The sequence below is a fragment of the Cryptomeria japonica genome, chromosome 10 (assembly GCF_030272615.1).
Source record: "Cryptomeria japonica chromosome 10, Sugi_1.0, whole genome shotgun sequence".
Classification (NCBI taxonomy): Eukaryota; Viridiplantae; Streptophyta; class Pinopsida; order Cupressales; family Cupressaceae; genus Cryptomeria; species Cryptomeria japonica.
This window is the reverse complement of record NC_081414.1, coordinates 16,975,794-16,989,330: the sequence shown is the minus strand read 5'-3', so window position 1 is coordinate 16,989,330 and position 13,537 is coordinate 16,975,794. Positions and strand designations below refer to the sequence as shown.

The 13,537-nt window shown below is 37.2% G+C and overlaps 1 protein-coding gene across 4 annotated transcripts in view; it reads right to left on the bottom strand.

The window, feature by feature from the left end:
• Nucleotides 1-13,537, bottom strand: part of LOC131076717 (transcription initiation factor IIF subunit alpha) — a 258,184-nt gene that overhangs the window by 65,776 nt on the left and 178,871 nt on the right. For 2 of the 4 annotated variants that reach the window (XM_058014024.2, XM_058014023.2), the window contains exon 7: nt 1,684-1,902. In XM_058014024.2, coding sequence (XP_057870007.1) covers nt 1,684-1,902 — 219 coding nt within the window. Of the gene's footprint in view, nt 1-1,274; nt 1,903-13,537 lie in introns of those variants that run through there. The other 2 variants (XM_058014022.2, XR_009113478.2) reach the window with 2 other exon arrangements.

The window sequence follows — 13,537 nt, the reverse complement described above, 5'->3', positions numbered from 1 at the left end:
GTGTTATTTCCTTAACTAAAATTTGTATTTATACTTATTTGATCAATGTATACATGTGTATGTGATCAAAGAAGCTTCTATTTGATGAGATTATTGTGTCTTTTAAGGTTCACTAATTAAAGGGTGCATGAAACAAGTCTTAAATCCTTAAAAATCTCTAAGTTCTTGGGTTTTTCAATTTGCCAAGTTGTCAAGTTTGGGCTGAGTCCGAGTCTTGTAACACTGGTTACAACTACCATATTAATGACAATATGCTCATTAAAGAGCTGTAACAACATTAACAAACTTATTTCAAGATTTACCCCTAATTACCTATTTATTACATCATTAGTCTAATACTTTCTGATATATATATTAATACACCTTACAAAACCTTCCCAAGTGGACCACAAAGCTTGACTTATAGCTTCTCTAGTTGTCTCTACTCTTCTTTCTTGTTTCTTCTTTTGTGATGCATTCTCCAAGGTTAAACATATCATCATCAAAGAATAAACCATTAATATTAGGGATATATGGATATATAAGAAAGGAAGACTTATTTCTCACATCAAGCATAATCCTAGCCTCACCTATGCATCATTCCTATCCAAGTCATCAATGCATAAAAGGCTTTCTTCTTTAGGTCAAACTTGGTCAACTAAAAAAAGTTCTGATTTAATAGGAGATTAAGGCATTACCATCATGTTGTCCAAATGTTAGTTGTATTCTATTGACAACATGCTATCTCCCTACATTTAGACTATCTCCATCAATATGTGGGTTCTCGTGCAAAGGAAAGGTTAATATATCGCATAAAGCTTTGAGGTAAGTATCTTTATGCTTTGTCATCAATCTTAGGCCAATTCTATGTTGCTATCGCTATTGAACTAACATTAATCTTAAGTTAGGATTACCACACCATAAACTACCCCATCAAAGCACAAGTCTTATTTTTAAGGCATCCTCCCCCACAATCTTCCACTTCAAGGGATCCAATCTCATAAGATTTATATGTTGAAGTATTCTTAGGCTCTTCTTTGCCAGGTTGACTGACATCTAAAAAGGTCATTTTGAGGTTATACATTTTAAGAGAGATCAACAACAAAAGAAACATGAATTTATGAAATTTCAAACCATAAAACTCAAAAAAAAAAATGAAGCAGCTCGATCTTGCACATAATTTCATATCCTTAGAATCCAACAAGCATTTACAAAACAATAAGTTTGAAACAAACATCTTGTTTTATTATTCATACATTATAACTTACAAAACACAACTCCGTAAACACTATGGATAATAATAACTTAATCTTGTACAACATTACTACTACTACTACATATGTAAGTATATAGAAAACTTAGACCACATTGAATATACTTCAAGCTGGACTCTAACCCTCTCATTTATGGAAAAGGCATCTACCAATGAACAAAGGTCGTTTTCTATGCTGAAAAACTCTATAATTTATTTGCATTTTAATACTAAGGCAAAACTAGCTTTCACTTCGAGAAATAATATAAATGTTAAAAAAAATACTAGTGTGACTGTTTTGATCAATACTGTGTAGATAATAGCACGAGAAATAACATTCTCCCATAAATCTAAATCAGTTTAGAAGAGCATCTGATAGAAACAAAGAGATACAAAGGAGTTACATTAACGTAATCTAAAATTGCTTGAAGTATAAGGCAATGAAAACTTACCCTTTTCTTTTGTTCCTTCAGAAAAGCATGCATTTCATTTACATTTTTGGGTCCCGATTGAAGAAATTCAACACATATGTCTTGCAAACTAAATGAAGGTTTTGATTTTTTCATCACAGTTGAATCAGATTTAGATGAACCATCATCAACAACCTTCCTCTTCTTTTCTCTACGCTCTCTTGTTGCATTTTTAGTTGGCAATAGTTTGATCTGGGCATCCTACATTACAGTAACAAATTGCTTTAGTTAATGTACGAGTATTGAATGTGGAATCATTTTTAAATAATTTAAACACACTTAATAATTCTTTGACACAAACATAATAATATTTTTAAATTTCATACAGGAATTTATTTATGATACATTATCAAACATGTCATCCACTTGATCTTTCACTTGCATGGTTAATATCTAGAAAAAACTCAAAGAACATCAAATATGTGGCACATTAAAAATAATTTGTAAGTTTCAAACCATGTACAAACATTTTCCATCAAATAACCATTGGTAACTTGTTTATTTATTAGGCTAAGGGGTTGCAGTATCAATAGTAATACTGATATTCTTAGTAATAATGATATTCTTAGTACTTCTCCCAAGATTCAAAACTCCAGCTGCCACAAGGTAACCCATAACTCTAGCAGACATGGTGAGGCTGTGATGTAAAAGATATGGAATACATTCAAGGGTATTGCAGTTCAAGATTACCCCACACTGCATCAAATACCATTACCTGACCCATTATTTATGAAATAAAAACGATTAGCATATATAAGGATGTAAAATTTTAAAACTCTTTCCTTTTGGAAAAAGATGTGCAAGTAAAATTTCAAAACCCAAACAAAAGGCAGAAACAAATCTTAGACATTTCTTCCAGATCATAACAGATCATCGCTAGCATTTCTCAGGCGCTATCAATCCCTATTCAATTGGAAACAACAACACCATAGGGAAATTCATTTCAGGGCCAAATATGCCAGAACCTCAATCTTCATTCACATTTGCTTGAATTCTTGTGGATATGAACCTTTCTTAACAGTTACCAGCAGAAATAGGGATCAAGGTAGGCATTGAAATTTGGAACCAATTGGTGGACTCTGAATAGTGATGAGGTGTAGATGGTGTTATGCTATATAACACAAGGTAGATGATTGTTCACACTTCTTTCCATCAGCTAAAATGGCAAAACCCTTGAAACAAGCTAACCTGGTGGAAAGGAACAGATCCGAGCCATCAACATATTTTTTCTGACGATAGGAAAGGTGTTGAGGATGATGCTTCTCTAGATTCTTATTTATCAAAGTCTCTTGATTTTCCTCAAAGAGGCTCGACTCTTGTAAAGTTTCAAGTCTTTCTCCCCCAAGTTTTGAAAGGGATTGTTCAAACTCAAAGCAATGAGTCATCTTCGGAGGTGGTCCCTACACAACGCTCTGGGCCTGAATGTAATGATCATCTAAAAAATAACACAAATCATTGAACAACTGTTAAGAAGAAAAATAAGTCATCTTGCAAAGTTAAAAAAGATAAATGTATAATGACTCTATGTTCCCATTTTAAAAGGGAAAGAAAGGCCCTTTGGTAATATAGGTTATTTTAGAACTTCTGAATGCATTCTCTAGCTCTCTCAGTGAGGCGATTTAGGATGTAGGTTTTGCACTCCTATTAACAAGGTTGATTCCCAAACCTCATGCTTATATTCTCTGATCCCCATGACCACAATTAATGTACCAAAAACTATATATTTAATATATAGCATATATATGTTATATATGAGAAACAAAATGAAACGAGAGGAAAACTAAAAGAGAGAGCAGGGAAAATGATGATTTTGTAGGACAGATTGAAATAACCAGCATGATTCTAAGATCTAGGAAGGGCATCACCCTTCCTTGAGAGCAATGAAGATTACATCTTGGAATGTTTTGGGTTTGAAAGTCGCTAACAAATGATGCTTAATTAAGAGTCATATGGATGAATCCAATGCTGATAATTTTTTTCTGCAAGAAACAAAACTCAATAAAGTTGAAATCGATACCATGCACCAAAAATGGAAGGGTTGGAATGGTGCATTTGTAGAATCAATGAGGACCTTTGGGAGCCGAGTGATAATATGGAAGCTGACATCCATTATGCTGGAAATATTTGTCATTGATATCAAGGGCACTCATGTAAGATTGTTTAAATGTTTCTCATGAATGTCAAAGCACAATCAGAATAGTTTGTTATACATTCCCATTGAAGAAAGTTGGTGAAATGAGACGACTGACATAGAGATATTCATATGTTTAAATTAAAGATTTAAACATAATAAACAACGAGCAGCTATCTGTATGCATGAGTTGATTAATACTTTCCAAAGTTACCAAGGATGGTTACAAGTTTGTATAGTTTGCAAGGTCGATTATTGAAGGCACGTGATATTGAATTAATATTGAAAGCAGCAATTAGAAGAATGCTAGATGTTGATATTGCTATATAATGCAAATGGTGTAAGCTGCAAGATTTAAAAGTAACACTAATGTTGTGTCTAAGTATAAGAAGCAACTCCTTTATTCTTGTTGTCAAACCAAGTGACTTACCTAAATAAGTGTGATTCAATGGAAGGATAAATCAGCGATAATGAAGAAGAAACAGTGATTATGTATTGAAGTAATAAAGAGAATTGAAGAGTATCAGCGATTTACATTAATGAAGCAATCTGAGACAATGATCAAAGGCAGCGATATAAAAGATTTGTTCTTATCAAGTGCAGTGATCCTTGTCTGTACAATGAGGCAAGTTGTTGCAGCAACACACGTCAAAGAAAATACATTGATCAGGCATTAATGATGATAGAGACTACCTATATCAATGAAGAGGTCATAAAGAACAATTATGCTAACATGGCAAAGCATATATCTGACTTACATGGCAGCAATCATATAATACAGCGATCAAACATCTAAATTTCTAATACAACAGTTGATATTAAACAAACAAATACAGTGGTAAGAAAATAAAGGATTAGGTATTGGTTACAGAAATAAACAAATGATTTATTGTTTAATGATCATATTCCAAGAGGTATGAATATACATCAAGGTGCAATTCAAACTTTATGATGTAGAGATGCGATTTGTAATTGAAAGGGTGCAATTCTACATGACTTCATCTTGAGAAGGTGCGATCTAAAACCAAATAAAATGTTAGCAAACCTTAATATGTTATAATTATAATATGGTGCGATTAAGGATAAATGGAAAGGTGTGATTTGTAAAGATATAATGAAGACTTGTATTTGTGATGAAGAGATGCATTCCTTCAAAAGGATTGCTTCAGTTCGATTTAGTATAAGATATCATTTGTGATGAATGATGAAATGTGCATATCGAGTGTGAAGAAGATGATCAAATATAAAATATATACACCAGATTAAAAGAGAGAATTATATGAAGATCTAAAGTGAAGTATATGAAAAGTTTGTAACAGACTTTTGAAAAGAGATTGTGGATACTTTATGACAGTCTTATGATCAGATTATGGAAACTAAGAAGACTTTACAGCAGATTTGTGGAAGAGATTATAGTAAAATTGCGGATCCATCATCCGTTGATTAAGCAACATTACTAAGGTGGAAATTTGAATGGGGGGTTGGTGCCTCTAGTGGAGAAGTGGTCACAAATCAAATGAGGGGTTGGTGCATCTAAATTTGTAAAAGACATTATTATATAAAGCAAGCAATTTGCCATAGTTTTCTCCCATAAGGGTTTTCACATAAATTTCCTATTCTTCTATTCTTTGCATTTGAATGATTGTTGTAATTGTGATTGATAAAGTTTAAACTGGTAAAAGTTGTTATACTCAGAAGAATTATTATACATATGCCAGATTGAATAACAGTTTATAAGAAGATCATTTGCAGATTTATGAGAGAAAAGTGTGGATGTTTATGTAATATCAAATGAAAAGAATATATTTTGTGGAGACATTGAAACAGAAATATATGAAGGATTAGTGAGCAGATTTGATGGCAAAGGTTGGCGTTTGCCCTCTCGGGTGAATAACTTAAGACATAAAGAACATAACGCAGAATAATGTCATAAATAGCAGACAAAGTATATCGGATCTTCTATTCATCCATAAGTGTATGTTACAAGTTACATTCCGAAGTATAAAAGGGTACCGAGGGGGTGCGAGCGCCAACCGTCGCACCGCAACTTCCACCCTGTTGTGACCATTTCACACATCGCCCCATTGCAAATGGGGACCCCCTCTTTTTGCCCTTTTTTTCGCTCGCTTTTCGCTTCGCTTTTAGGATTTTGTTAGTCAGTCAGTTGTCTGGATTTAGGGTTAAGCCTTAGGGTTTTAATTAACGTCTTTTCAAGCCAGAATCCAGTCAGTTTTGAGAGCTTTTGAGCTTCCTTTTCTAGGATGCAAACTTTGAATGCAATGATTTCACCAAATTGGTCTATTTTCAATTGGAATTTTGAGTGCAGAGCTTTAATTTGTCTAAGTGTTGATTATGAAATGTGAATTTTTGTCCAATTGAATATTTTTGACCAAATTTTGACTTTTTTGATTTTTGATCCCGGGCATTGAGAATGATTTGTTTTCGCCGTGTGAAGTGATAAAATGTGTAAAATCATGATATTTTGGCCTGTAGGAGCAAAATCGCTCCTGTCCCTCAGTGAAGGACGGGAGCTCGTTTTCAAATATCTTACTATTCCTGCAGAGTCAAGATGAATTTCGAATTGTAAGTGATGGCGAAAGGCGAGATCTTTCCATTGAATATAAATTGAAGATTTTCATGAGCATAGAAATGCCTCCAGGGGTCAAGTTCGCTCCTATCCCTCAGTGAAGGACCGGAGCTACAAATCAAATTTTGCTTTGTCCTTGCAAGATTTTGACGACTTGACAATTCGAAAAGGTCCAAGGGAAGGTGTTTTATCAAATGAATATAACTTGAAGTGCAAATATGAAGGAAAATGACCCAGAATGCTAAAATCGCTCCTGTCCCTCAGGAATGGACCAGGGCGAAGTACATTATAGCTCCCGTCCCTCTCCAAGGGACCAGAGCGATATTCTTCATAGGACAAAATTCAGGCCAAGATCAAGGCAAGTTTGTGTTTGATGGCAAGGAAGACGATGAAATGAACTCATTGAAGACAAATTGAAGATTTTGAAACGTCAGCAAGGACCCAAAATGCCTAGTTCGCTCCTGTCCCTCAGGAAGGGACCAGAGCGATTTTTGTTATGCATGATTTTCTTGTCCAATTTCAATCGATCCCAAGGCATGGATGAATGGAAGGGCGCATTACGAACCCGTTGAATATAACTTTGAAGGTGATAAAGTGAAATGAAGACCACAAGAGCTAGAATCGCTCCTGTCCCTCTCCAAGGGACCAGGGCGATATGATGGTGATATTGCTTCTTATTCAAGTTTAAAACCGTTCCTCCAAGATCAAGACCTTCCAAGATGAGGAACAAGGAGGCAAGGACGTTTCAAGGCATTTCAATCAAGCACAAGTTACCAAGGTCATCACATTGAAGGAATTTGCACTCTAAGACCCAGTTCGCTCCTGTCCCTCAGCAAGGGACCAGAGCGATATTTCCATAAAGACATGAATTTCAAAAGACAAGCAAGTGTCAAGCTACCAAGAGAATCAAAGGGACGTCATTTCACGCATTGAAGATAATTGCAAGTTGAAGAAAACAAGAACAAGCTCACAATGTTGAACTTCGCTTCTGTCCCTCAGGAAGGGACCAGAGCGATATTGGGTATATTGATCAATTTATGCAAAAATGACGTTAAGACAAGGCTTCACAAGGTCATACAAGGTTCAAGACGTCTTTTGAAGGTGATATATCAAAGTTTGGAACGTCCAAATGTTGTCAAACAAGCTAAAAAGCTCATATCGCTCCTGTCCTTTGGACAAGGACCAAGGCGATTTCATCAAAAACACTCATACTCCTTCAAAGTCAAGGCAAGGCGAGGATGGACAAGGTAAAGGACACTATTTGGAAGGCAATAAACAATGAACAAAGGTTAGATGTTTACGAATTTGAGCCAGGACATGGAGATCGCTCCTGTCCCTCTCCAAGGGACTAGGGCGATGTTAGCCAAAACACATGATATCCTTGGAAAATCACGTTAAGATAAAGACGCACAAGGTTTTAAATGGCATTTGGAAGATGATACAAGGAAAAGTTCATATCAAGATGGAGAATTTCAAGCGAAAACCTTAGGATCGCTCTTGTCCCTCTCCAAGGGACAAGGGCGATGATACATCCAAAGCCACTTATGCGCACGTGCAAGGCGATCTAACTTGAAGGACCCGACAAAATTGGTGATTTGAACGTGGAAATGAAGAAGTTGAACGTGGAAGTTACAAGAAATCATGACAAAAATGGTGAATCGCTCCTGTCCCTCTCCAAGGGACCAGGGCGATGAGGTACGTCTACTCCATTTTCAAAATTTGGCGCTCAAATGAACATTTTAAATTTACCTTAAATGCTAAGATCGATGAGTTTTGAAAATCCTATTAAATTAACATATAAAAAATTGCGTTTGGCATTTATTAATTATTTTGCCTTGTTTAAAAATCGAAATTTATTAATTAAAAATCAAAGGCATTTAATAATTAATTAATTAATCAAAAAAAATAAAAATCGAATGGAGTGTTTTGACATGGAGGTCGGCCTTTATTATCTAATTAAAATCGTTTAAAAATTGATTTATATCACCAAGTCGGCCTTAATGAATGGAAGAGGTGAGCGCTATAAAAGGAGAGTGAAAACTATCATTTTTACATCATTATTTTATCATTCAAGTGCGAGCTTTCATCCCAATCAAAGGTGGTGCGAAATTGTGTTTGAAGAAGTGCGAATATCATCCAAAGGTGGCGCTAATACTTCCCAGGTGGTGCAATATTTGAAGATCTATATTGAGCGAATTTGCCAAGATTTGAAGGTCACGTTAAAGGCGATATTTGAAGATCACGTCAAGGACAAAGGTGGCGAAATTGATTTCTTGAGGAGATCACGTTGAGGATCATCTATACCTCAATTTTGCCTAGGCGAATTTTGTTCTTTTTGCATTCTAGAATTAGCTCTCTATTGAGGTATGGCGATTTGATTTTATTGTTTTATTTATTCATCGTCATATTTTAAATTTTGAGTTATTTTGAATTTTGAATTCCTAGTTCAATCGTTTTATTTTAGGAAATGATAACTCAAAGACTTATCATGAAGTTTCCTAAAATTTATCCTCTAATCTATGTTATTTATTGCAAAATCTAGCTTCTCATTATGAAATGTTGTGTAGGTATGGCGACCCCGAAGGCGGGAGCATCCACCAGTCGCTCAGCTCTCATGAAAGAAGATCAGAAGACCGAAGAAGTAGAGACCAAGATCGTGTCAAAGTGGAACAACATTCGAGATACCAACTTAGGGAACTTCAGCACGAAGAAGTTTCGAGAAGTCCCTTACATTGGCAAGCCATCACCTGTCGCCCGGAGAATAATCGAGAGTGGTATCATTAAGGCGGCCGGCTTTCCTCTAGCTGTTCAGTGCCACGAGTTGATGATCGAGTGTGCTCGTCACTATGATCCACAGTCCAGGACGATCGTGTCCAAAGAGGGAAACACTTTGGCGTACCTTTCAGAGGAAGCTATAAGTGAAGCTTTCCATCTTCCAGAGCACAGAGACATGATATACAAGAGCATAGAAGGAGCCAGATCAATGTACGAAGATGATCCAGATGCTTGTCTAAGCATTATCAATAAGAACTGGCTACTCAAAAGCCGTCCCCGTCTGAGCAAGGTCCCGAACACACCGCACAGGATTGATTTCCAGGAGGAGTACAGAGATTTAATTACCATGCTCAACCGAGTTACAGGAGCCCCTCATGCCTTCTATTTTGAGAAGTGGATGTTTTACTTCATCCAAGTGATTGTTCAAGGGAAAGGTACGATACATTGGGCTAGGATGATTAGCCATTGCTTGGACATACAGTTGAGGAGACTCAAGGCTACTAAGTCCTTCCACATGAGTTCATATGTCATCTATGCCTTGATCAGGAGTGTTGAATACGCAGGACTACCTCACCGAGGAGTGATTGGAAGAGGACCCGACGAGGTCAGAGCTTGTGATTCCTACGCCTACTTGCATCATCCGCCTGGGAGCAACTATAAGTTGGTTAACAATACTTTCACAATGAACATCACCAGGACGTTGCAAGGTGGAATTCACAACAGATTATCTCAGGATGCCCAGGAATTCATAAAGAGGTACGGTGCTTGGTTCATTCAGTTTCCCAAGTTCACTTATATTAGAGTGCATGGATGTCCTATACCTCCATACATGTTGCCGAGATATCCGACAGACAGAATTGTGTTACTTGAAGTAACAAGACAGTTGGCAGCATATGTGAAGGCATTCAGACACAGACATCAGAATGGAGTTCCAGTACCTATCATTTTGGGTAATTCAGTTGAGGTATGTCCTAATGCTTTAGCTATGGATGACGCAGAGAAGGAGTTAGCCTTGTATTCTTTTTCATCTTTTGCTTTGAGAGAAAGCTTTGATCCACATGGACATTTAGAGGAGACAGTCGGCAGGAAGTTTAAACATGAGTACCAGATTGAAGATTTTATGATGAATCTCTTAGATGATCTTGAAGTGAAACGGAAAATGCATTCTAGATTGCCTTTGGATTTCATCAGGAGATGCAGGATTTACAGAGTGGCCGACCAAGCTCAGGACAGTGGCAGACATATCCAGTCTTCCTATGATCGAGAAAGCAAATCAATAAGGTTGGATTGGAATGAGCCCGAGGTCGTGGATTTAGATACTTTGATGGCACCAGTCTTGTCTTGTACTCGCAGATGGGTAGACGTTCAGCATCAGAAGTTGAGAGAACAAGGCATAGCTATGTCTTTCATTTTGGAAGAAAAACCAGCCGAAGGTGGAGCTAGTGTGAGTGAAGGCAATCCTAATCCTAGAAATTCAGGTGAAGGAAACCTTCGATGTGCCAGTGAGGTCAATCTCCATTCAAGAGGTTCGAAGAGGAAAGAGAGACCTGGAAAGAGAGAGTCTTCCAAGAAGAAACAAGAGGCTAACAGAGATCGATCATCCGGTACTTCTTCTAGACCTGAGAAGAGAACAATTCAAGTTGAAGAATCCATGGAGTCGATGGTACAGAACGATAGGCAGGAGGAAGGACAGGCACAGCATGGTTCACCAGATGGATCTCTCCAAGACTATGAGTTAGATGAAGACAAAGAAGACAATGAAATAACATCTCCTCCCAGACAAGAAGAAATAGTGCATAAAGAGATTCAAGTTCAAGAAACCAGATCGATTATCCCAGATTGGTTGAAGGAAAGATTAACCAAGGTGATCGTAGTAGAGGACGAGGACAATGCAATTGATTTAGAGAGCCTTGTTGGACGCTCACATGAAGTAACAGAAAAGAAGAAGGCTACCAAGATGTCCAAGATGATTCGAGATGAGACTGGATCCAGAAAACTGCAGATAGCTACACCGGCAGTAGACAAATATGAAGGTGAGATCCTAGCAGAGGAATATGATATACAGACTTTTGAGTTAGGACCATCCACAGCAGAGCAGACTTTAGATGATGCTACCGATTCATTTGAGGCATTGAAAGACAAGCTTAGAGAAGAAATGGAGAAGAATAGAAAGCTTGAGCGAGAGGTCGGTGCATGGAGGACATATTTCAGTCACATCAATGAACCTTTGGGACGTCAGGATCCAGTTAGATCACCAGTGCAAGCATTGCCGCTTCAATCAATCAATGAAGCAGAAAGATTCAGGAACATGGTCCAACGTACAAGTAATTGGATGGATAGATCTCATACAGTGGCTATGGAGTTTGTAACAAGGATGATGAAGATTATTCATCAAGCTATCCAGGTTCTTGAGATGATCCACAATTTGATGATAACAGTAGCTGCATTCGCCCATACCAAGGACGTTATCATTCTTGTCTTGAAAGTTATTAGACACACATCAAGGAAGATCTTAGCACAAGAGAAGATCTTGGATGGAGAACCTCACAGTTTGTTTCATTGGTCAACCTTACTCCATATGAAGAATGTTTTCTTCGAAGACATCAGTACTAGATGTGGCCAAGTTGAGGAGGTGATCAATCCGATCCAGGACAGAGTATTTGAGGTACTTCGTACCATTCTTGGCAGAAGGATCGAGGTCGAGACAGATGTGGATATGTAGGAACTAGAGGATAGAATCAAGATCATCTTTTGCAAGGATGCAAATGTTACAGATGAGCAGTATGATCAGATGTTTGCCATCATGCTCTTGATTGAAAGAACGAAGGAACTTGAATCTACTTGGGACGCAGCTCTTCTAGATGCATTCGATCAGGTCATCCACTTAGAAGAGAGTATGAAGAATCTTCCCGAGATTCCAATCGCAGAAATCGAAGGAATCGTTTCAAGATTCATTGCATATGCTAAGAAAGAGAATTGGAAAGGGAATAAGATTCTAGATGAAAGGTTGTTACAGATGACATGACATCTTATTTCTCATTGGTTTATGTCTCCTAGGTTTTTGTGCCAAAATTTAATATTTGGCTATGCATTTAATATTGTTCAGTAAAAAGGAGGCCATTTGTAACAAACCCTAATTAGGGTTTAGGTGTCATGATCTTGACCGTTGATCTACTTTCGATCTGGACCTTTCATTGTAACTGGGGATGCTATTTATACCCCCATTTTTCATTTCATTTGAAAATAGTTAATAGTGTAATAGTCAATAGTTGATGTAATAGAGAAGAGAGATTAGAGTTAGAAGCAATTTTATTTTGTAGCAAGATTGAGTTTGAAGAGAGAAATTCAAGCAATTGTTGTATATGATGACTTGGAAATCAATAAAATATTGAAGTTATGGTGTTTTGTTGCAACTTTCTTAAGTTATCTTCATGGTTGTTTAACTTACTTGAATCATGCTCAATCAAAGTAGCTTGTTAGTTTGAAGGACATTGTGTGAGACTTGACCTTTGGTAGGATTCGTAATCCAAACCACTAGCTTCTTGCTGATTGTAGGAACGCCTTGCGTGGTCGACTGGAGAATACCTTGAATCCCTCAATCTTCAATCATTATTGTATCTTGGATATGTACCTTCGTAGTAGTGTCCATGATCTTTGATGCATTGAATATCATTTTATTACCTTAGAAGATCGCACTAATTTCAATTGAGTTGTTATCTTATGGCAAAATTGAAGTTGGTTGAATCTTGCCAAGTCTTGTCCATACTAAGTCATTCATGGGGTTAGACTAGATTAGACCTCTTTCAAACCCTACTCTTTTGTTATTTTTGAAAAGTTTCTTAGTTTAGCAAATCTTGAACTTTCGGAATACGTAAGGCCCCTTGGAGGAAACAGCAAATCACATCATACCGCTGGAAGCTTGTCCACACGTAGAGACCCTACTAAAAGAACCTTGGAGTCTTCCTAACTGATCCTTTACGCGAATCTTCAGCAGTTAGAGACTATTTTCTCAAGAGAGGATAAGATGCCTATTGGTATTTTATTCTGTGTATGATGGTGTACAAAATACACGTCAACACACCCCTTGGTTGCCAACTAACCAAAACAATTACACATAATTAACTAATGTTATTCCCGTGTATAATAATGCCGCCAACATCATCCCCCCCCAAAAGAAAAGTCGTCTCCAGGCGACTTACAAAAATGGAGATAATGCAACCTATACAATATATCTAAAAGACTAGGGAGGGGGCTGAGAAAGCGTCCCTGAAGCAAAAGTGTGAGATGTCGGTGTCTGGGTCGCCAAGCGGGCATGGAGCTCATATACCTGTTGAGTACGTACG